Source organism: Dermochelys coriacea, chromosome 24, assembly GCF_009764565.3.
Source record: "Dermochelys coriacea isolate rDerCor1 chromosome 24, rDerCor1.pri.v4, whole genome shotgun sequence".
Lineage (NCBI taxonomy): Eukaryota > Metazoa > Chordata > Testudines > Dermochelyidae > Dermochelys > Dermochelys coriacea.
Genome location: NC_050091.1, coordinates 10,195,321 through 10,218,790, shown reverse-complemented (window position 1 = coordinate 10,218,790; position 23,470 = coordinate 10,195,321). Strand labels below are relative to the sequence as shown.

The 23,470-nt window shown below is 53.6% G+C and overlaps 1 protein-coding gene across 1 annotated transcript; it reads left to right on the top strand.

The window, feature by feature from the left end:
* The first annotated feature begins 11,845 nt into the window (after window positions 1–11,845).
* On the top strand, window positions 11,846–22,967 carry LOC119848138 (palmitoyltransferase ZDHHC3-like). The gene is made up of 9 exons (XM_038383538.2): window positions 11,846–12,057; window positions 13,605–13,693; window positions 15,844–15,917; window positions 17,284–17,396; window positions 18,321–18,382; window positions 19,380–19,500; window positions 19,983–20,055; window positions 20,442–20,571; window positions 20,911–22,967. The coding sequence occupies exons 1-9, from the start codon at window positions 11,921–11,923 to the stop codon at window positions 21,000–21,002; spliced, it is 891 nt and encodes a 296-aa protein (XP_038239466.1). The 5' UTR covers window positions 11,846–11,920; the 3' UTR covers window positions 21,003–22,967.
* Window positions 22,968–23,470: the final 503 nt, after the last annotated feature.

Genomic DNA, 23,470 nt, shown 5'->3' with positions numbered 1-23,470 from the left:
ACAAAAACAAACACACCTGACTACTGCTGTTTAATAGGAACAGTGACAGAAGCACTTTACACAAGAAATCTGAGTAGAGCAGAGAAGCAAGTTTGTCATTGACAAAGGAATGTGGTTTCACCTGTTTTTCTGTTTCAGAGTAGCAGCCCTGTTAGTCTGTATTCGCAAAAAGAAAAAGAGTACTTGTGGCACCTTAGAGACTAACAAATTTATTTGAGCATAAGCTTTCGTGAGCTACAGCTCACTTGCAGCTGATGAAGTGAGCCATAGCTCACAAAAGCTCATGCTCAAATAAATTTGTTAGTCTCTAAGGTGCCACAAGTACTCCTTTTCTTTTTGCTGTTTTTCTGTGTCTCCAATGTAAATAGAGCAAGGAGAGGCTAGAGCAATGGCTGTACATTTACATGAGATCAAAACTATGAGATCAAACTAGCTAGAAATATAAAGGGTAACAAGAAAACATTCTACAAATACATTAGAAGGGAGAAGAAGACCAAGGACAGGGTAGGTCCGTTACTCAATGCGGATGGGGAGGGACAACAACAGAAAATGTGGAAATGGCAGAGGTGCTTAGTGACTTCTTTGTTTTGGTTTTCATCAAGAAGGTTGGTGGTGTTTGGACGTCTAACATAGCGAATGCCAGTGAAAATGAAGTAGGGTTAGAGACTAAAATAGGGAAAGAACAAGTTAAAAATTACTTAGACAAGTTAGATGTCTTCAAGTCACCAGGGCCTCATCCTAGAATACTCAAGGAGCTGACTGAGGAGATATCTGAGCCATTAGCAATTAGCTTTGAAAAGTCATGGAAGACGGGAGAGATTCCAGAAGACTGGAATAGGGCAAATATAGTGCCAATCTATAAAAAGGGAAATAAAGACAACCGGGGAATTACAGACCTGTCGGCTTAAATTCTGTACCCGGAAAGATAATGGAGCATATAATCAATTTGCAAACATCTAAGATAATAAGGTGATAAGTAACAGTCAGCATGAATTTGTCAAGAACAAATCCTGCCAAACCAACCTAATAGCTTTCTTTGACAGTGTAACAAGACTAGTGGATAAGGGGGAAGTGGTAGACATGGTATGTCTTGACTTCAGTAAAGCTTTTGATATTGTCTCCATGACCTTCTCATAAACAAACTAGAGAAATGCAACTTAGATGGAGCTACTATAAGGTGGATGCATAATTGGTTGGAAAACCGTTCCCAGAGAATTATCAGTGGTTCACAGTCATGTTGGAAAGGCATAAAGAGTGGGGTCCAGCAGGGATCAGTTCTAGGTTTGGTTCTGTTCAATGTCTTCATCAATGATTTAGTTAAAGGCATAGAGAGTACATTTATAAAGTTTGTGCTGATACAAAGCTGGGAGGGGTTGCAAGTGCTTTGGAGGATAGCATTATAACTCAAAATGATCTGGACAAACTGGAGAAATAGTCTGAAGTAAATAGGATGAAATTCAATAAGTATAAATGCAAAGTACTCCATTTAGGAAGGAACAATCAGTTGCACACATACAAAATGAGAAATGACTGCTTAGGAAGGAGTACTGCGGAAAGGGATCTGGGGATCATAGTGGACCACAAGCTAAATATGAGTCAACAGTGTAACACTGTTGCCAAAAAAAAAAAAAAAAGCAAACCTCATTCTGGGCTGTATTAGCAGGAGTGTTGTAAGCAAGACACAAGGAGTAATTCTTCTACTCTACTCCGTGCTGATTAGGCCTCAGCTGGAGTATTGTGTCCAGCTCTGGGCACCACAATTCAGGAAAGATGTGGACAAATTGGAGAAAGTCCAGAGATGAGAAACAAAAATGATGAAAGATCTAGGAAACATGACCTATGAGGGAAGATTGAAAAAATTGGGTTTGTTTAGTCTGGAAAAGAGAAGACTGAGAGGGGACATGAGAACAGTTTTCAAGTACATAAAAGGCTGTTACAAGGAGGAGGGAGAAGAATTGTTTTTCTTAACCTCTTAGGATAGGACAAGAAGCAATGGGCTTAACTTGCAGCAAGGGAGGTTTAGGTTGAACATTAGGAAAAGCTTTCTAACTGTCAGGGTGTTAAGCACTGGAATAAATTGCCTATGGATGTTGTGGAATCTCCATCATTGGAGATTTTTAAGAGCAGGTTAGACAACACCTGTCAGGGATGGTCTAGATAATACTTAGTCCTGCCATGAGTGCAAGGGACAGGACTAGATGACCTCTCGAGGTCCCTTCCAGTCCTATGCTTCTATGATATGATTCTATGTAAGGTAAATAAAGTGGTTAAGCCAATCAAAAAAGCAAATTGACCAGAGGATGAGGCAGAGAGCCTGGCATCTGCACCCCAGCAGAAGAGAGGAACTTTGTCTGGGTTTATTTTTCAAAGAATAAGGCCTGGTCTATACTACAGAGTTATGTTAATGCAAGGCAGCCTGTCAGTGTATACACTAAAATGTCACTCCCGCTGATGTAACTTGCCCGCTATGCTGCCTTAATAACTCTGTTGACGTAGTTAGGTTGACGCAGTGTCAGTGTTGACATTGTGGTACTTATGTCAACTTTTGGGCCTTTAAGAGGTATCCAGCAATGCCCCATGCTGACTGCTCTGCTCACCATTTTGAATTCTGCTGCCCGGGGGCCAGGTATGCGGGGACATGCCCCTTTCCTTTTAAAGCCCCATGAATTTTTGAAATTCCATTTCCTGTTTGCTCAGTGTGGAGAGCTCACCTAGCAACTGCCCAGCTGACTATGCTGGCTCCACGCTGCAGGTGCGCTACCGCCTGGCGTACACAGGAGGTGGTGGATCTCCTGGATTTGTGGGGATTTGTGGGGACAGCTCCAATCCAGCCTTAGAAACATCGATATCCACAAGCAGATTGCTCGGGGCATTGCAGAGAAGGGCTACTAGAGGGACCTGCAGCAGTGCCATGTGAAAGCCAAGGAGCGATAGGCGCTGACTTCTGCTCGACACCCCCCGGCCCTGCTCTGAATCCACCCCTGCCCTGCTCCGACTCCATCCCGCCCTTGCCCCGCCCCCATTCCAACCCCTTCCCCAAAGTCCCCGCCCCAACTCCTCCCCCTCCCTGCCCCTATTCCAACTCCTTCCCCAAATCCCCACCCCAGCCCTGCCTCTTCCCCACCTCCTCCCCTGAGCATGCCATGTTCCCACTCCAACCCAATAGCTCCCGGAGCTTGCTATGCTGCCAAAAACCTGTTTGGTGGTGGCAAGCGCTGGGAGGTAGGCAGAGGAGTGGAGATGCAGTGCACTCGGGGAGGAGAAGGTGAGGTGGGGCAGGGAGGGGAGCTTGGCTGCTGGTGGGTGCAGAGCACCCACTAATTTTTCCCTGTGAGTGCTCCAGCTCCGGAGCACCCATGGAGTCGGTGCCTATGCAAGGAGCTGCAGCAGGTGTACCAGAAGGCAAGGAAGGCTAACGGTTCTGCTGCGGAGCCGCAGATATGCTGCTTTTACAAAGAGCTGCATGCCATTCTCGGCAGAGACACTACCACCATCACCACCACTTTCCCCAACATCCAGATTCTTATTGCCACCAGCTGCCTACAACACCTGTAGCTTCACCACTCAGCCCTGAAAACTACGGCTCCTACCTGCTGCACTCAACTCCCAACACCATGCAGTACAGCCATCCTGAAGTGCAGCACTCATTGCACAGCACTCCAGACAGGAAGGCTGAGTATGATAACAGGACCTACACAAATCTGTGATTGTACCATTCCCCACCCCACCCACTTGCTCTTTCTGTTTCCCAAGCAGTTGTGTTTCTTTTCAATAAATTAATTTTCTTTTCAATAAATGGATTTTTTGGCTTTGAAAACATTCCTTATTATTGCATACAGTAAAAGATACCTTAGCCCAGGGAAGAAACAGGCACTGCAAGTCAGTGTAACAAACACAGATTCCTAACATTGGAACCACTGCCCTTCACTCCCATGCAGGGCAGCAGACATTACTGGTGGCTTTCAACCTCAAATTGCTCCCTCAAGGCATCCCTATTCCTTGCAGCCCCGCGCTGGGCCCCTCTAATAGCCCTGCTCTCTGGCTGTTCAAATTCAGCCTCCAGGTGTTGAACCTCCGAGATCCATGCCTGAGTGAAGCTTTCACCCTTCCCTTCACAAATGTTATGGAGGGTACAGCACGCGGATATAACCGCGGGGGTGTTGTCATCGGCCAGGTCCAGCCTCCCATACAGAGAGCGCTAGCGGCCCTTTAAACAGCCAAAAGCACACTCCACAGTCATTCTGCACTGGCTCGGCCTGTTGTTGAACCGCTCCTTGCTGCTGTCAAGGCTCCCTGTGTAGGGTTTCATGAGCCACGGCATTAAAGGGTAAGTGGAGTCTCCAAGGATCACAATGGGCATTTTGACTTCCCCTACGGTGATCTTCTGGTCTGGGAAAAAAGTCCCGGCTTGCAGCTTTCTGAACAGGCCAGTGTTCCGAAAGATGTGTGCGTCATGCATCTTTCTGGGCCAGCTTGTCTTAATGTCAGTGAAACACCCAAGGTGATCCACAAGCGCCTGGAGAACCATAGAGAAATACTCCTTCCAATTAATGTACTCGGAGGCTAGGTGGACTGGTGCCAGAATTGAATATGCGTCCTATCTATCGTCCCTCTTTAGTTAGGGAAACCCATTTGTGCAAAGCCAGCCACAATGTCATGCATGTTACCCAGAGTCATGGTTCTTCTAAGCAGATTAATGCGATTAATGGCCCTGAAAAACGTGCATCAACATGATTCCAACAGTCGACTTTCCTACTCCAAACTCGTTAGCGACCGATCGATAGCTGTCTGGAGTTGCCAGCTTCCAGATTGCAATAGCCACCCGCTTCTCCACCAGCAGGGCAGCTCTCAATTTCGTGTCCTTGTGCCGCAAGGTGGGGGCGAGCTCCTCACACAGTCCCATGAAGGTGGCTTTTCTCATCTGAAAGTTCTGCAGCCACTGCTCGTCATCCCAGACTTGCATGACAATGTGATCCCACCACTCAGTTCTTGTTTCCCGAGCCCAAAAACGGCGTTCATGGTGGTGAGCATGTCCGTGAATGCCACAAACAAACTCGCGTTGTTTGCGTTACTTGAGTCGATATCATTGTCGGAGTCCTCACTGTCAGTTTGGATCTTAAACAGTAACTCAACTGCCAAACGTGACGTGCTGGCGAGACTCGTCAGCATATTCCTTGGCAGTTTGGGCTCCATTCCCACAGACCGAAAGGGAAGGCAGAGCGTGCAGCACAAAAAACGTTGAAAGATGGCGCCAATTGTGCACGGAAGTACAGGGATTGCTTGGATGCGAAGCAATGCATCGCGGGGCATTGGGACAAGACCCAGAATGCCCCACACTCCCCCACCCCCTTCCCACAAGCCACAGTGCCAGAATGGGAAGAGGTGCTCTTTGGGATAGCTGCCCATAATGCACCACTCCCAATGCTGCTGCAAGTGCTGCAAATATGGTCACACCAGTGCGCCTGCAGCTGTCAGTGTGGACAGACTGCAGCAGTTTCCCTACTGCGCTCTCCAAAGGCTGGTTTAACTCAAAGCACTCTACATTTGCAAGTGTAGCCATGCCCTGAATAAGCAAAAATCAAATGTACAACTACAAAATGGGGAATAACAGGCTAGGTGGTGGTACTGCTGGAAAGGGATCTGAGTATCATAGTGGATCACAAATGAAATAGGAGTCAACAATGTAATGCAGCTGTAAAAAAGACTAATTCATTCTATGATGTATTAACTGGAGTGTCATATGTAGGACATGGGATGTATTGTCCCCTCTCTACTCGGCACTAGTGAGGTCTCAGCTGGAGTAGTATGTCCAGTTCTGGGCTCCATGCATTAGGAAAGAGCTGGACAAACTGGAGAGCGTCGCCAAGGAGAGCAACAAAATTGATAAAAGGTTTAGAAAACCTGACCTATGAAGAAAGCTTTAAAAAAAACTGGGGCCAGGTCTATGCCACAAACTTACATCAGTACAGCTACATTGCTCAGAGGTGTGAAAAATCCACCCTGAGTGATATAGTTATACTGACCTAACCCACCATGTAGACAGCACTGCCTCTCATGGAGGTGGATTAACTATGCCATTGGGAGAAGCTCTCCCATTAGCATAGTAGCGTTTTCACTAAAGCACTACAGCGCAGTATGTGTAGACAAGCCATAAGCATGGATAGTTTTGACATAAGAAGTCTCAGTGGGAACATGATCACAGTCTTCAAATATGGTAAGGACTGTTATCAATAGAGAGGACGGTGGGCAATTGTTCTCCATGTCCACTGAAGAAGATATGACAAGACGTAATGGGCTTAGTCCGCTGCAAGGGAGATTTAAGATAAATATTAGAAAAAAAAACTTTCCACCTATAAGGGTACTTAAGTTCTGGAACAGGTTTCTGTGACAAAGTGGGGATTTTCCCTTGTTATGGTGTATGTGGGTCTTACAGTTGAGCCTATGTGAGTTTTACTGTTTTGCATGAATACTGTGTGTGCCTCAGTTTCTCTGTGTGCTGCATCAATATCTTGGTGGTGGGAATAGGGGGTGTGTGACTTTGGCTGAGACCTATAGGGCAGATGAGGCTGCTCCAGCAGTCTGCACCTCTGCTATGGCTGGTGCCCTTCCTAACCTGAGACCCAGGAGGGGGATGCAACCAGGTGACTCTTTGCCCGGGAAGCGAGACAAAGACAAGGAGGAGGAGCAATGGGGGTGTCTGAGGTCGCGTCACTAGAAGCTGGCAATCTGCTTGGGGGACTGGAAGAGGGGGAGTCCAGGCCACCTGGCCCAGGACTCCCCAAGATGGAGTCCCTGATTTCTGTGATAGCAAGCTCTGTTCTACACTCTGTTCCTGTCAACTAATAAGCCCTTCTGTTCTACATGCTGGCTGAGAGTCACTGCTGACTGAGGAGTTGGGGTGCAGGACTCTCTGACAGGACTTGCTGTGGGAAGCGCATGATGTGGAAGGGGATGCTGAATGCTCCAAGGTCAGACCCAGAAAGGTCAAAGCTGTGTAAGCTTCTTGCCCTGGCAACAATGTGCTCAGAGAGAGGAGGCATGCCAAACCAGAGTTCTGACTGGCTTTGTATGGAGTAATTCCAGAGCGCTGGCCTGGTGACTCTGTGACAGCTTCCAAGGGAGGCTGTGGTTTTCAAGAACACTGGAAGTTTTCAAGAACAGGTTGGAGAAACACCTGTCGGGGTGGTCTAGGTTTACTTGGTCCTGCCTCAGTGCTGGGGGATGGACGAGATGACTTCTCAAGGTCTCTTCCAGCCCTGCATTTCTATGATTCTAGAACAGGTCCATGCCATGTAGTGTCCATGCCTGGCTTCTTCAGAGCTTCATAAGAATGTCAGCATACTCCTTCTTTTCAAAACATTTCTGAGTTGTCAGCAAAACCATCCCTCACAGCACTCATGGGCATGCTCTTGCATTGACCAGGCTCTGATGTCACAGGGCTCTCTTCAGCAGATATATTTATAACATTTCCTCTCTGGAGTTCTGATTGGCTCAGTGAGAAGGTGAGTAAATGGGGAGTGACCTGCTATGTGGTTTGTCTACAATGAAACCAACCATCCTACACAGCTTCAGAAACAAACACAGAGCCTGTCTAGTAACTACTATACCCTGTTTCTGGGCCAGGTGATCAGTGCCACACTCTGCAGTGTGCTGAAACACAATATCACAATGTTTTAAGTGAACCCCAAATATTTTTGTTGCACCTATCAGACTGTGTCCTCACACCTTTGTGGATATCACAGTCATGGTCTCATTAATATTACCATCAGAATGGAAGAAAAGTATAACAGACAATGCTGTGTTTGTAAGTTACATTTTCCTGGGAGCTCATAGTTGGTAAAAGAGCAAGGTTTATATCCTGTGTGGCTAGTGAGCAGGGAGAGGCTGAGATCAGAGAGGAATCTTTAAAGCACCAAAAACATGGATCAATTGGTTAATTCTAACTGGAGAAGAGTGCCACCACTTTATATGCATTGTTTTTAGAGGAGATCTATGTGCCCCTAGGCCAAAACCCTATCTGTGCACAGCAGAATCTACCATGACATTATCAGGCCTTCATTCTGCTCAGGAAAGGTGTCCTGACCAGCACAGGGCAGAGAGAAGGCATATCATCTTTAATTGTAATTTATTGAAATTGTGTCAGGCCAGAATGGATACCTGTGCAATATTGCCAAGGCTTTTCTACCTAGGGGAACATTCAGGGAAGTTCAGAGGAGTGCCCCACTGCTTTGCTCTTTCTCTTTTGACTTAAAACATCAAATGGGGGATACAGCTGGACCCTACAAGGCTTTAAAAGCGTTCAACACAGGGCAAAGGCCTGAAGATTAATCGTGTTCGGGAGGAAGGACTCCTGCACTCTTCTATGGCTTCCTTGACTGCCACTGTCAAAACTAAGGCCAAGTTACTTAGATCAAAAGCATCCACACAAGGGTTTAAAGCATTGTAGCTTATGTGCATTCACTTCATGTCTTTAGTTCCACACCGTCTAGACAAGCCCTTCATAAGGGAAGGGAACAAGGGAAATTGAGGAGGGAAAAGTCTCTGTCAATTCCTTTTGTTGAAAATGTTTTAATTGGTTTTCCAGGACACCCACACAAACTGAGGCCTGCAGACATTCAGATGCAAATTTCTCTGCTGGCAAAGGAGCAATGTTACCAAACAGTCAGCAAAAAGAAAAGGAGTACTTGTGGCACCTTAAAGACTAACAAATTTATTAGAGCATAAGCTTTCGTGAGCTACAGCTCACTTCATCGGATGCATTTGGTGGAAAAAACAGAGGAGAGATTTATATACACACACACAGAGAACATGAAACAATGGGTTTATCATACACACTGTAAGGAGAGTGATCACTGCATCCGATGAAGTGAGCTGTAGCTCACGAAAGCTTATGCTCTAATAAATTTGTTAGTCTTTAAGGTGCCACAAGTACTCCTTTTCTTTTTGCGAATACAGACTAACACGGCTGCTACTCTGAAACAAACAGTCAGCGTGTGAGAGTTGTCAAACTATGTATAATAATGGTTAATTTAACATCTGAGTCAGCAGTAAAGTCTGTGTCCTCTGTGCTAAGAAAATGTGTGTTTTTACCATGGGGTAACTAATGCACATTACCCATCCCACTGTAAAAACAGAGCAAAGACAACGCTTTTCTCTCTCACTAATAGAAGTTGATCCAATAAAAGCTACTCACTGCCTTATCTACCTTCTCTCTCTAGTGGAGAAAAGGCATTTTAGTTTCACCAAAAGGCAAACTAAGTGAGGTCAGCACTATGCCCCCAGTGACACTGGCACAGTAGGTGCCAACTGATGCCAAAATCGCAGGCCAATTCACTTACGTATTAGCATAGATCAAAATGATTGTTATATGTTTAAGAGTGTATTTGGTATTTAAATGACATGAAAACTAATGGGATGTTATATTTAGTGTTTTCACTTATCTGTATCCTGTTATAATGTAGTAGCAAACATTTGCATTGTGTATACCCCTGTAACTAAATAACCCATCAACCAAGAAAGAAGCCTTGTGGAATGCAAATGAAGAACTTTAGCAGGCAAGTGCTAACTTGTGCTCATTTGAAGGCAAGTGGTCATTGTGTGTGATAATCAGAGATCAAACTCTCTCTCCACCAATCAAAGAAAGAGCCCACACAAGTGGTGACCCTGTCAACTTGTTTTCTGTGAGAAGAAGCTATAATTGTGAATTCAGGGAAAGATCCTGCATTTCTGGACTGTTTGCACTCTTAAATGGCAAAATAACAAGAAGATGGAGATCCCCAGAGTTCTTCGGGGTAGCCCTAAGAGACTTTTGGGAAACTGGCAAATTACTACGTATCTGCTACCATTTGGAATTATAGACAGTGATGCACCTGTACATATATTATACCTGTTTTAACCTCTCAATAACTCTCATTTTTTTTCTTAGCTAATAAACCTTTTGATAGTCTTAGTATAGAACTGGCTATGAGCATTGTCTTTGATATAAGATCTAGAATGCAATTTGACCTGGGTGACTGGTCTCTTGGAATCGAGCCCACAGCCTGCAATATTTGTGATTTTTGGTATAAGTGACCATTTATCAAAGTCCAGTTTGTCTTGGCCAGAAATGGCCAGATAGACAGGACGGGAGAGTCTAAGGGGACTGTGACTCTATGGTAAGCCTGTTAGATATGAACTCCTGGATCACTGTGTTACTGGCTTAGTGAAATCTATTTATAAAACATACACCCCACTAGTTTGGGGTGTCTGCCCTGCTTTTGACAGTCTGCCCCGAGGTACGCCCATGGACATGAGCCATTCCAGACAGAGTGACATCCCCCCACCCAACCAATGCAAAGGAGTAATGGGATAATTTATCTGAAAAAATCCTTGATTTTAGCAGCACCGAACAGTAAACTTGTAAGAATGAAGAATATCACTGAAAGGTATCATAACAAAATATGTAGGCTATGAAATTAAAATATGCAGTTAGAAATATAAACAACTCCGTAGAAAAATCAACATTTATGTGTGCAACAAGTAATAAAGCATACAGGAATGTTATAGGAATGTACAGTTGTTTTAGGTATGTGGATTCTTTGGGTGAGGTAACAGCAAAAGTACAAAGCTCAGAAACAAAAAGGAAAATTTTAAAAATCCCAAATGTATTTATTTATTTATTTTAATTTCATGACTTTTGGGTGTATAACTCATGATTTTTGAATTGTTGTGGGTGTCCATCTATCTTGGGGTTGTATACTTGCATTTAGTAAAAACTACAGTAGAAAGTTGCCTTTGAGAAGGATTTCATACAAGATAGTACAGTGCCCTGAGGGCCAGATTTTTAAACGGTATTTAGGCAACCAGTGGGATTTTCAAAAGCATCTTGGTGCTTTCAACATTTAAAAATCAGACCTGGGGTGAATACTTGGAAACTGAGTTCTACACACAAGTGGAGACATACGAAAAAGAACTAGGGTGTTGGCCAGTTGACAAAGGCAACCCTCACTGCCGGATCGAAGGAAACTGAACTTTTGACACCAAACCAGAAAGTCACTCTACTAGCAACTATTCATATTTTTAACGATAACTTGCTACTAAAGATATCAATTAAACAGCCCGATGACATCCAGCTGCCCCCTGTTAAGGAAGGTAAATGTCGTGCTCAGAGCCATAAAAACAACATTCTCTGCAGTAAATAATTTAAAGGAGCCAAACTCCATCCGCAGCGCATCACTGCGGCCCAGGCCTGGCCCCACCTAAGGCCAAGCAGCGACCGGCTGCAGGCTGGGTGCAGACACAGGCACCCAGAGGCGATTTGAAGTGCGGGCCATGATCATTTCGGGGGCTGCGTAAAGTGTTTCACTGCATCCAGTGTCCTTTGGCAGCTCAACGCAGGGCACCAGGGCAACAGGCAGAGGGAGGAGCCGCCAGGTCTGGCACTGCGATGCCCGGGGGGGGGGGGACCTGCACCGCACAGCCCAGGGAGGTGGGGGCTGCGCTGCACCGTCCTGCGGGGGGGAGCCCCTCCCCCTCTTTTTGCACCCACTGCAGGTGGCTCCCCCCGCCTGGGGTAACTGTCACCCCATCTGCCCCCCCCCGTCCCCTTGCCACCACCGCAGCGCCTCGTCCCCCCCCCCCCCAGGTCTGACCGCCGTGCCCTTAGCCCCTCTCGGAGCCTCCCCCCCCCCGTGCTCTCGGGCGGGCCCCGCCCCCGCTCGCTATCCCCCGGCGGGGAGCCAATTCCCACGTCTCCATGGAAACGGCACACAGGCAGCACCTCCTCTTCCGCGTCCCTGCCCTCCGCCATGACGTCAGTGAAGGCGTTGGCTGCGATTGGGCGAGAGGAGGGCGGGGGCGGCGCCTGGACGGGCCCCGCCCCCAGCTGGCGGAGCCGCGGCGGCTGCTGCCCGGCCGCTGTGTCCGGGCCCCGGCGGCGGCCATGGGGGGAGCGCGGCCGGGCCGCTGCGGGCGGGACCCGTGCGGGGCGCTCTGCCTGCTGCTCACCTACTTGAGCGTGGCCTACGCCGACTACGTCATCCTCACCCACATCCTGCTGCAGCCGGGCTTCCGGGGCAGGTAGCGGGGCCCGGGCCGGGGCGGAGTCTGGTGCGGGGGTGGAGTCTGGAGAGGGGCGGGGCCAGGTCGTTGGGGGCGGGGCCAGAGTGGGGGTGGGGCAGGATGGGTTTGCGGCGCCCCTCTGGGATGTCCCCCCTTCCTATGGCTCTGAGGGTGAGTCAGTCCCCTGCAGCCCTGCTCTGGGGTGCTGGGTCCCTGGGATGCCCCCCTGCCAGGGCTCACTAGGTCTCCTACACCTGGCTGCACGGCTCCCAGGCAGGGCGAGGGACAGAGGCGCTGCCAGAGCGGGCGTCTAATGGGCGAGGCGCGTTCCTGGGTCACAGACGGGGCCTGAGGCTCAGAGAGGTGGAAGCGACTCCCCGAAGGTCACACGGGACGTCTGGCAGAGCCGGGGATTGAACCCAGCTCCTCTGAGCACCTGCCCCAGCCCCCGTCCCTGGATCGGCATCGTTCCGAGTTCGGTTTGTCTGGCTAGTGCTGTCCCAGCCACGCGTGTTCTCCCTCCATTGCCCCTGCAGGGGCCAGAACCACTACAGGCCAGGAGCCACGCCTGGAACTGCCAGCTCCCTTCCTTCCCTCTTCAGAACCCCCGGGCTGACCCCGGCTCCCCACAAACTAGGTCAGCGACATGCAGCTGTCACTTCTGCGCCACTGGAGGGTGCAGGAGCTTCCCCAGCCCTGACTCAGCTGCATCTCAGGTGTCACTGGCCGCCTAGGGACCAGCAGTCAGGCTGAGCAGGGTTTAGACATGTCACAGAAGAGCTTGCAGCCACCTTTGACTTTCCAGCAGCAGGGCCTGGGTTCTGAGCTCTAGGGCAGGCCGGGGGGTGTCTCCCACCCAGGCCATGTGGGCTAAATGAGCAGTGAGGGATTCACCAAGCAACAGGGGAGGAATCTCTAGCTGCTCAGAATATGGTTCCCTCTCTAGAGTCTGTTCCCCTGCCTGGTAACTTGGCCTGGGGCGTGTGGTGCCGATTACAGCTCTAGGACTAGGCTTAGTGCACATGTAATGGGATCCCTAGCTTCTGTCGGGGTATCCAGTGTGACCCAGCTGGAAGAGTTCCCTAGCTGGTGGAATGGACAGGTCTGAGAGGTGCCAGCTGATCTGTTTCTGCTGAGCTGTCTTCAGTCCTCCAGGAGCTGTGAGGAGGCTTTGCCTATGCCAGCCCCCACTCTCGGTGATTGCACAGGCTGATAAATCTGCCATTTCGGTTCCTCCATCTCTGCCGGTCCCTGCTCCTCCTGGGGTTTACATCCTTCCCTAGGCTCTTCTCATACTTCTACCCCCTTCACTACCGTTCCCCAGACTCCTCTGCCCTGCCCTCGTGCGCAGGGTTAGGAGCACTTTCTGGATAATCTCGATTCGTTTCCATGTATATTTAGCATTTTTAACTTACTGCCACGGCAGCCAGAATAAAGGCCTCGCACACCGGTGTTGTGTGACCGCAGACGCCAATGTTTGTAACCGAGTCTAAAATAGACCTGGGGAGCCTGTGCCCGGGCTCAGTGTCTGACAGGTTTGGTTCTCCTTGTTCCCTTTACGCCAGCCTCTGGTGTCCGTTCCATGCCGTGATGTTTAACCTCATTGTCCTTCTGTTGCTGGCCTGTCACACACGAGCTGTCTTTGCTGATCCAGGTAAGCACCCACCATCAGCTGTTCCTCTGCCCACGCTGGGGAGGCATCAGAGGCCTAGTGGCTCAGGCAGAGAGCTGGGAAGTGAGAACTGAGGTCCTTCCCTGGTCCTGCCTCTGCCCTGCTGCACTGTCCCTGCCCCACACTGTGCCTCTCTCTTGAGAGGGTGGGAATGGAAATGATCCTGCCCCTGTTTGTAGAGGGGTCTGGGCTCTCTGGCTGAAATGCTTGATGAAAAGGTCCTGCCCCTTCCTGCAGGGCCGTCTGTCTTCTCTCACTAGACCCGCAGGTGTCCTTTGAGTCTAGCCTGGCTGGGCTGGCTTAGCAGTGGCAGAGATGCATGATGATGACAGGTGGCTCCCACCCCCCACCTGCATGCCTGTGTCAGTAGTAGATAGGGGATGGTGCAGCTGGGATTATGTTCACTTACCTGTGTGCACCCCAAGAGTCACTCTGGGGATGTCAGAGGGCTGCTTGATTCACTCTCTCTCTGAGCCCCTTGTAGGATCCAGATGGCAAGCAGCAGGTGGAAAGAACCAAGATCCAGCAGAGGAGGGGACTAGGGGCCAGGACTCCTGGGTTCTGTCCCTGGCCATAGGAGGGGAGTAGGATGTCATGGATGTACAGGGGGTTTGATGCCCTAGTCTTTACATTGCCTCTCTTGGGAGTGTTCCTGTTATTTGCTAGGCCCTAGGTTTAGCTTTATTCAAGGATGAGTCATGTGGCCCTTGACTCCAAGCCTGGACCTCTGGGCTACAGCCCCCCTGTTTCTTACAGTGGCTCCCCAACAAGTCCAGATGAGTTAAGGCTCCTGTTAGTGCCTTTAGTCCTTCAGGGGTGATGCAACCAGCAGGTGCCTTCAGTGATGCAGGGCAGCGTTGTCATAGCAAGTGGCAGGTGTTCATCACCTGGAGTACAGGATTGAAGTGTGCAGGTTCGAATGGGAAAGCCAAGCTTCAGTCGAAGTCCATCTTAGCAGTTGTCTGCCCCTTTCCTGGAGCCTCCAGGTTTCCATCTCTGTGTCTCGGTCGCACTCTGGCCCTGTGTGTCTGTCCCTGTGCATGAGCCTAGTCTCCTGGCATCTCCTGTGTCTGTCCCCATCACAGCCCCGCTGTGCTCACAGGTTCCACTGCCTCAGATCCCGGGTGGTAACTGTTACTGTCCAGTCCTCGAGGTGCCTGTTTTCTCTCCAAGGCCTTCCCTGTGCATGTGGGCGCATCCACACCAGCCCAGACCGGTCCCTTGCCTGTGTGACATCCAGCCAGCCTCTCTTATTCCTCTGTCCTGGGGGAGAAATTAACCCCTTCAGCCCCAGGGGGGAGCAATGCAAAATGAGTGGGGAAACTGAGTCATGCTGCTTGTTCATAAACATACTACAAACATTCCCTTATTTTGCACCTCTGCTTTAGCTTTTGGAGTGGGAGCCTGGTAGACTCCAGGTTTCTGCCCTCTGTGTGGGCTGGGAGGCTGGGCTGCTGGATGCTGGAGATTTGCTGCTTTTGCAGTGACCCCAGGCCATTTTGTCACAGGTGGAATCATGTGAACTTGTCAGTGCCATCTGGTAGCGAGTGGCATCTTGCACGGCTTTGGGGTGGTCAGGGGTTGCATGGTGTTGTGTCCCTGGCACGCGAGTCTGGAGCTAAGACTCCCTGACTTAGCCCCCTCTGTGACAGGGAACCCTAGAGCCATGGGTCTGACGTGGGGTCGGACGTGGGACTATCTCCCATGGTGAGGTGAAGTGTAGCCATCCCTGAAAGGGGGAACTGGAATTCACCCACCTGCTGCTTGGCATCCTGGTCCCTTCAGAGGCTCTGGAAATGGGGAGTGAACAGAGTGTCTTAGAGACCCTATGCTCCTCGCCTGGCATCAGTCAGTTCTGGGCACATGCAGTAAGGGAAGAGCTGCAGCCATTGAGCGCTTTCCCTCTCAGATCCCTATGTACAACTCAATGCTTGTGACAAGGCTGCTCCCCTTGTTCCCATCTCTCCAGCTCCCCCACAGCCTCCCCAGCCCAGGCAAGCACTGAGCTGGCTCCAGGGTGACCCAGGGATCTGAGAGCCATGCATGCAGGGTGTTGCGCGGTGCCGTGGCCCATCTGTGCCCTGCTTGCCCCTGGAGCCCCCTCATTGTCTCCTGTTCTGGTTCCTTCCCAGGCATGGTCCCGCTGCCCGATACCGCTATCGACTTCTCTGACCTGCGCGGCAACACGCCTCACAAGAACAAGCGGGTGAGTGGTGCACGGAGCTCAGTGCACGAGCGCAGGAGGGGGCGGGGCTAGCCACTGCCCAGGGATAGTGAATCCAGCGGCTTAGTGAGCCTCAGGATTAGGTGCATGGATCAGTGTAGTAGCCTAGGGATGGGATTAAAGTGAGACGGCTGCTGGGCCTCACACAGCTGGGCATAACTCACTATCCAGCTGGTGCGAGGGGCTCCAGGAGAGAGGCCTGCTGGGACAGGCTGCGCGGCTGGGTGGGCTAGGGAGTTATGGGCAGAGGGTTACTCTGGGCTCTGGAGATGGGTGCGAGGGGAGACGGCCCCTTGCCCTGTGCTGCAGTTCTGCTCTCCGATGATCCCGTCTCTCCCTGTGGCTGGAGACAGTCGGAGCCTGGGGTAGCAGGAGACTTGCCCTACGTGTTCAGCTGCCCCCAAGCACCTCGGCCGCTGGGCACACCCCCCATGCAAGGCAAAGATGCTGAGCTGGCAGGAGTGCACGTGGCCAGGTTACGGCCTAGGAATGGCAGAATCCCGGCCTGACTGCACGGCCCTCCATCCCCATGTGCTGGGCTGGCAGCCAAGCCCCCCACCCCATGCAATGGCTGAGCCACAAGGGTTGCTCCCTGCTGAGTCAGCCAGTGCAGGAGTCAGTCTCAAACCTTCCAGCAGACCCTGCGTTCCCTTTGCAGCGGTGCTGGCTCTGGCTGGCTGTGGAGAGCCCCCCAGGCTGATGCCACTGTTCTGGGAAGTGGAGCTTTGTGTCTTGTCGGGGTAGATGGCAGGGGAGCTCACAGGCTGGCAAATGCCAGGGCTGGGCATGCAGCGATCCCAGTGACTCTGCCAACAGCACGGGGCCAAAACGCCCCAGTGGAGAGACTTGCCTGGGAGGGCTCCGGGATGCTGGTGACAGACAGGCCTGATGGAAAGTTCTCTGCCAAGCTGGGACTGGTCCCTAAGTCCCTGCCCCAGGGCTTTAGTTTGTTCAGCTCTGAGCATCTCAGGGGCTTCTCCCGTGTTCCTCTCCAGCCTGCACAGCCCTCAAAGGTGCCTCCTAGTGGCAAAACCCCAGAGTATTTCCAGCCTGTATGGACCTGCGTGGGGAGGGAGCCAGACTCCGTCTTCTGCTTTTATATGCAAAATCCAAGGGCTTATCGAAGTGGTGGGGCTGTCTAGGCTCCCTCCCCAGCTCCACCTGTCACTGCCTGCCCCGTGGCTCCTGCTGCTCCAGTGCTGGACTCCCCAGACTGCTCTGATGCCCATCGCTGCTTGGCCCGCCTGTCCTCCAGGCCCCTTGCATTACCTCTGCCAGTGCCTGCTCCGGCTGGTCTCCAGGATCCCAGGGAGGGCTGCAGCTAAGAGTTCTCTTCTCCGCTCCCCAGAGCAATGAGGACTGGACAGTGTGTAACCGCTGTGAGACGTACCGCCCGCCGCGGGCGCACCACTGCCGCATCTGCCACCGTTGTGTCCGCCGCATGGATCACCACTGCCCCTGGTGAGGTGCCTGCAGCTCGCACTGGGGGGCTGGTAACAGCTCTGGCCCATGAGAGCTGCAGGGAGGAGAGGGGGGCACGTGCAGAGACCCTGGCTCCCCATGTGGGCCCTGCCATGGCTGTTGGGCTTGTTGCTGCAGAGCAAACCTGCCATGGCTGTGGTTTGTGCAGTGCAGCCTCCTTCGCCCCATGTGTGTGCAGACACCCCCGTTTGGGTGTCCCTTGTGGCCCGGGCACACGCAGTGCCCTGCATTGCTGGAGCTGCAGGACCCCCTTCCTCTCCCCCCACCTGCAGCTGAACCTTCTGCTTCCCTGCCCCCCGGGTGAAGTGTCCTCTGTGCTGGGGGCGATGCTCCAAGGTGGGGGCGTGCATAGGCCCTCGCAGATGGAAGCAGAGCTCTGTAATCTCTTCAGGGATATGCTGTTCTGGAGGGGCCTGCGAATCCCAGTTCTGTCCCCAGTGCAGTGGCACCTGCCAGATTCCCCTCTGGCCACATCAGCTGAGCTGGGGAGGGCTGGGCGCCACCTCGAGGCTGCGAGCAGTGGACCTGGGGACGTGAGGGGGGAGGCAATGCCTCAGGGTAGCACTAGGGGGAGCTGTGTTCCTGCTGGAGGAGTGCTCGGGCTTGTTCCAAATCCCTGGGTGCCCTTTGGGAGAAAGGTGTTAACCCCAGGGTCCCGGGCCTGCTTCAGCTCAGCGGGTGTCCCTGAACTTCCCGGGGGGGGGGGTGGGATTCTCCGTTGCCTGCCCTGTTGCTGTGAGCTGCCCTCCCCCCAGAAAGGGTGCCCCGTCCCTGACACTCCAAAAGGGCTTGGCTTCGCTGTCCTTGGGTGCAGGTGCCGGGGAGGGTCAGGGATGGGGCACCTGGTGCCTGACGCCAGCCATTGCAGGCGGTGCCCCCTGCTGACATGTGCTCTCTCTGTAGGATCAACAACTGCGTTGGCGAGTTAAACCAGAAATACTTCATCCAGTTCCTCTTCTACACTGGTACGTGGCTGCCCAGCTGGGGGGAGCTGGCCGTAGGGAGCTCTGACGCGGGCCTGGGGATGCAGCAGCAGGTGGCGCTGCAGCTCACAGCACCAACATAGAGCTGTGCCCTCCCCCGCCGTGGGTCCCTGTCTGCTGCCATCCTGCCAGCCCCCTGCTGTTCTTCTGTCCCTCACTAGAGAGAGCTCTGGTCCCACAGCCCTGCACTGTAGGAAGCTGGCCAGCTGGAGTGAGCGTCTCCCTGGCGCCTCCTACAGACCTTCTGCAGCAATGGCCAAGGGGAGCCTGGGCAGGAGGACCCAGGAAGCCCAGCTTGTAGCTGGGTGTGGCGGGATGCTCTGGCTGGCGTGAGCTGGGAGTGCTACATGCCCCAGCTCCCTGCGTAGCCCCTGTTCCATCCCCTGCCTGCCAGCCACTGCCCCCCTCTGCTTCGCTCCCTGCGTGACCCCCAACGCCTGCCTCCCTCTGCTCCGCTCTCTATGGGACACCCCAGCCCCATAGCCACTGCCTGCCCCCTCTCTGCTCTGCTCTGCTCCCTATATGACCCCCTAGCCCCTGCCGCGCTCTGCTCTGCTCCCTGTGTGACCCCCACACCAGCCCTGTAGCCACTGCCTGCCCTCCCTCGGCTCCACTCCCTGCTCCCCCTTGACGTCTCCATGTGTAGAAGCTGAAAGGACCCTGGGGACGGGGAAGAGGGGGCTTGGCAGTCTCACCCGGGGTGAGCGTGGGGGTGGGGTGGTCAGGAGTGAAGCAGTTAATGGTGGGGTGCTGGGCCCTGGGCATCCCTCGCAAGGCAGGTGGGGTGAGATCAAAGGGCATTAACTGGGGCTGTGACTCCGGAACTCGGCTCTGCTGCAGCCGGCACCTGCCCTTTCCCCAGGGCTGCCTCCTGGCCAGGTTCTCTGGCCTTACCCCAGGTGGGGGATTCTGAGCCCGGCCCAAGCCCAGGGCCAGGGCGCTTGTCTCTGGCCTGCTCTGACCTGTGGCTCTTTCTCAGGGCTGGCTAGTCTCTATGCCATGGGGCTGGTGTTAACCATGTGGCTGTGGCCGGTAGACAGGAGCTTCCCTGGGAAGATGGAAGGTGTGGCCGGAGGCTTCTCTAACAACCATGTCCAGATGTAAGTGTGCAGGGGTCACCGCCAGATTCCCCCCGTCCCTGGCTACCTGGTGCAGGCAGATCCCAGCAAGGGGAGGAGAGGTCATAGAGGCCGGACACCTGGGTTCCATTTCAGCCCTGCTCCCTGTGGGTGACACTGAGTTCCTGCCCCATAGAGCTGTGGGGGAGGGAGTGGCCCTGAGTCCCCCCATGAGGTGCTAGAGGAGCTGGGTGTTGTACCAAGCCCTTAGCCAGCTGGAGGTTCAGGCTGTCACTGCTGCGTGCCAGGGCCCTCTGGGACTCTGCAGCCACAGGCCTTCTCTGTCTCCTGCCCCCAGAGCCTCTTCCCCGATGCGGAGGTTGACTCTCCAGTGGCTGTCATCAGTACAGGGCCTATGACATGCGGGTGGGTGGTTCTGGGCCAGAATCCTCAGTAGCAAGACTGGAGCCTGCCCTTGGAAATGCCTGAGCAAGCTGGGCCCTGACCGCTCCCTTCCCCCCTAGGGCTCACTGCATCATCCTGCTGGTGGAGTCCATCCTCTTCGGGGTCTTCGTTACCGTCATCTTCTATGACCAGGTTAGTCTTCAAGGGGCATCACACCAGGCAGCTTCATGCCTCATCCCCCGCAGCACCCCCCTGCTGCGAGAGTCTAGCACCGGGGTAGTTGGGAGCTCCCCCCACAGCCACTGCCCATACCCCACACCCTACAGCACCCCCTGCTGGGGGATTCTAGCCCTGGAGTAGCTGGGAGCTCCCCACAGCCAGCGCCCCACCTCACTCTATACAGCGTCCTCTGCTGGGAGAGGCCAGGGCTGGAGTAGCCAGGAGCTCTCCCCACAACCAGTGCCCTTGCCCTACTCCCCACAGCGCCCCCTGTTGAGAGAGGAGTGTAGCTGTAAATCCACGCACCTCTCTCCTTGGGAGGGCCGGGCAGTGCATCAGGCTCCCCTCTTGTTTCTCAGGTGGTCTCCATCATCATGGACGAGACTCCGATCGAGCAGCTGCGGAACCGGCTGCTGAAGGAGGCGCGCCGGGAGGTGGCGCACACCCGGAAGCCGAAGATCGCGCTGCTGCGGGAGGTGTTTGGACGGGGTACGTGACCAGGGCAGGTGGAGGGTGGGCTGGGGTTCCTCTGGGGGGGCAGTTACTGAGGCTGCCCTGAGGGCTTGTACTTCCTGGGGAATTTAGACTGGTGTGAGCCAAGATGTGACCGTAACCTAGATCCCAGGCTGATCCCCCACCAGGACATTTGTACCCAAACGAGTGCCCCCCAGGGGTGACACCAAGGTAACTATACCTGAACAGCCTGTGTGGGCTAGGGCAGGTCCCGGGGCCGAGTCTGTCTGGGCCAGGCCACGCTGTGATGCCTCTGGGCTCCCTGCCCACACTGATTTCCTCTCTCCTCCCCTACTCTCTCCTCTTCTCTTGCAGGCTTTGTGATCTGCTGGTTTTTCCCATGTAACTGCAGCCCCCCATCAGGCAGGGCTCCTGCCTACAGCTACCTGCCCAACTACGATGTGTGACCTCCATGGCACCTCTGCAGATGCTGCCTCTCCTGCCTTGGGGAAGGGACTTATACTGCTGGTGGCTTTGCAGAACTTGCCACCAAACGGCTCATTGAGGCCTGCCCTGCTGCTCCCCAGTGGCAGCCTGGGGCCAGGGTGTGTCTGCAGTGCCCGGCTCTGCTGGGTCTGCAGTGCCCGGCTCTGCTGGGTCTGCAGTGCCCGGCTCTGCTGGGTCTGCAGTGCCCGGCTCTGCTGGGTCTGCAGTGCCCGGCTCTGCTGGGTCTGCCGTGCCCAGCATTACGACTCCTCCTGGGACATGGTGCCCTTGCAAAGCTGAGATCGTGAGCTGTGGAGGGGCACTCTCTAGCCCTCTGCGCCATACTCCCTGAAGCGCCTGGCTGCCCGGCAGGTCCCGGTGCCTGGGGCATGGAGAGCGGTCACTTAGGCAGGGTGGGCCCCGTGCATGACCCTTCTCCTGGATCAGTGTTAGTGCCGGGCTGCCCCCCAAGGTTACAGTCTGACACCCCCCGCTCTCGCCACAACTACATCTGGATCCTAGCCCCCTCCCTGTGTCTGCCTACCTGCAGCTGGGCACCTAGCCCCCGCTGCCAGCACCTCACTGCCCGGGGATGGAGCTGGTTGTTCTGTGCTCCTGGCCAGGGAGGGATGGCACCACTTGTACATAGCCCTATGTGGCATTACCAGCGCGCTCGGCTCTGGGCGCCTGGTGTGTGTGTGTGTGTGTGTGTGTGTGTGTGAGTTTGCGGTAGCTGAACTTGCTCGTGCCTAGGCAAATCGGAGCTTCTGTTCTTGGCCCTGGCAGCAGCCTCTGCTTCCTCGGAGCCCCTCCACGCCGTCCCCGGGGGGATGGACCGCTTCATATCGTGGGGGTGGGGGATATGCACTGGCACCCCTCTCTGGTGGTCCCCTCCAGCCCAGCAGGCAGTGTTACTATCTCTTAGGTGTATTACGGTAGCGCCTAGGAGCCCCAATCCTGGACTGGACCCCTGGTGCCAGGGGCTGTACAAACACAGAACAGAAAGATGGTCTCTGCCCCAAGGAGCTCACAGTCTGAGACAGGAGATGGTGCAGACAGATGGGGGAGGCAGCAGCTAGAGCACTGGACTGGGGGATCTTCAGTAGGTCACTTCCCTTTGGTGCCTCAGTTTCCTCATCTGTAAAATGGGCATAATGCTAGCACCTCCCATTGTAAAGCATGGGGAGATCTGCTGATGAGATTTGCTAGACAAGAGCAAGGTGGTGTGATAAGGACTAGGCAGGGCAGCGGGACGGGCAATGCACTCTGCACACGAGCAGCATAACCCAAGTGTTTTCTGCAGGCATCACCCTAAAGGCGGTTTGAAGGAGGATGAAGAGGGCACGCTCCCCATGGTTTCCAGGGAGAACCCCTAGTGTGCCAGCCTTCTCGAGGTCACCACTTCTTTGCCAGGGTTGAGCTGCAGACTCCTCCACCCCTTGGACTGCTCGCTGCAATCCCCAGGGGAACTCTGTTACTGCAAAAGTCCTTCTCTCTCCCAGGGCCAAGCCGCAGGCTCCTCTGCCCCTGAGACTGCTCACCGCAGTCCCCAGGGGGACCCCATTACTGCACAGTCCTTCTTGCTGGTCACACACTCCCAGGGGTTAACCGCCCCCCGAAATCGTTCCTCTCTGAGCCTTCAGCACGCCTTATCCTAGTCAACCCCCCTTCGTTTTACTGCTCCCCAGTCACTTATTGCAGGAAGCGCCATCCACGGGGTGCAGTACATCCTACCTCTGCCATCAGTTGACAAAGCCCAGAGGAGGAGGGGCTGGAGAGGGTTTCAGTTTGGGGCTGGCTGGGGACATGGAGTGAAGTGCAGATGTGGTTGTCTGGCTCACTGCCCCCCAAAATAGACCCAGCTGAGGGGTCCTGTTCTCTGCACCTACAAGCTCTGTGTTAGACCATGTTCCTGTCATCTAATAAACCTTCTGTTTTACTGGTTGGCTGAGAGTCACGTCTGACTGCGAAGTTGGGGTGCAGGACCCTCTCGCTTCCCCAGGACCCCGCCTGGGTGGACTCGCTGTGGGAAGCGCACGGAGGGGCAGAGAGGATGCTGAGTGCTCCGAGGTCAGATCCAGGAAGGTGGAAGCCGCGTGAGCTGTGTGTCCTGTAGACAGTGTGCTCACAGAAAGGAGACTCCCCCCAGAGTCCTGACCGGGAGGGAGCAGTTGTAGGGAGCAGTTCCAGAGCATCGCCCGGGGACTCTGTGACACCTGGCCCCTTCGTTCCCTCTGCTGGGTGCATTGATCACTTTGATATGCCAGCTGCAGTGCTCAGCCCTTGGCAGCCCTCAGGCCCCAACCAGAGAACCCCGTGCCAGGCGCTGGGTGTGCGTGATGCCATGTACAGGGGCAGGAGGATGGCAGCACATCTCCCTGTGTGTCTGGGATTCTGCTCCAGCAGCCTGTGCTCCCCGGGGCTGTGCTTGGAGCACCCTGGCCCTGTG

What these genes read in the sequence shown, in the direction of transcription:
- LOC119848138 (XM_038383538.2), top strand. Translation starts at nt 11,921, where the DNA reads ATGGGGGGAGCGCGGCCGGGCCGCTGCGGGCGGGACCCGTGCGGGGCG. An exon ending in CCAGTTCCTCTTCTACACTG is followed by an intron (nt 18,383 to 19,379) that starts GTACGTGGCTGC and finishes GCTCTTTCTCAG; the next exon opens with GGCTGGCTAGTCTCTATGCC. An exon ending in TCTAACAACCATGTCCAGAT is followed by an intron (nt 19,501 to 19,982) that starts GTAAGTGTGCAG and finishes CTTCCCCCCTAG; the next exon opens with GGCTCACTGCATCATCCTGC.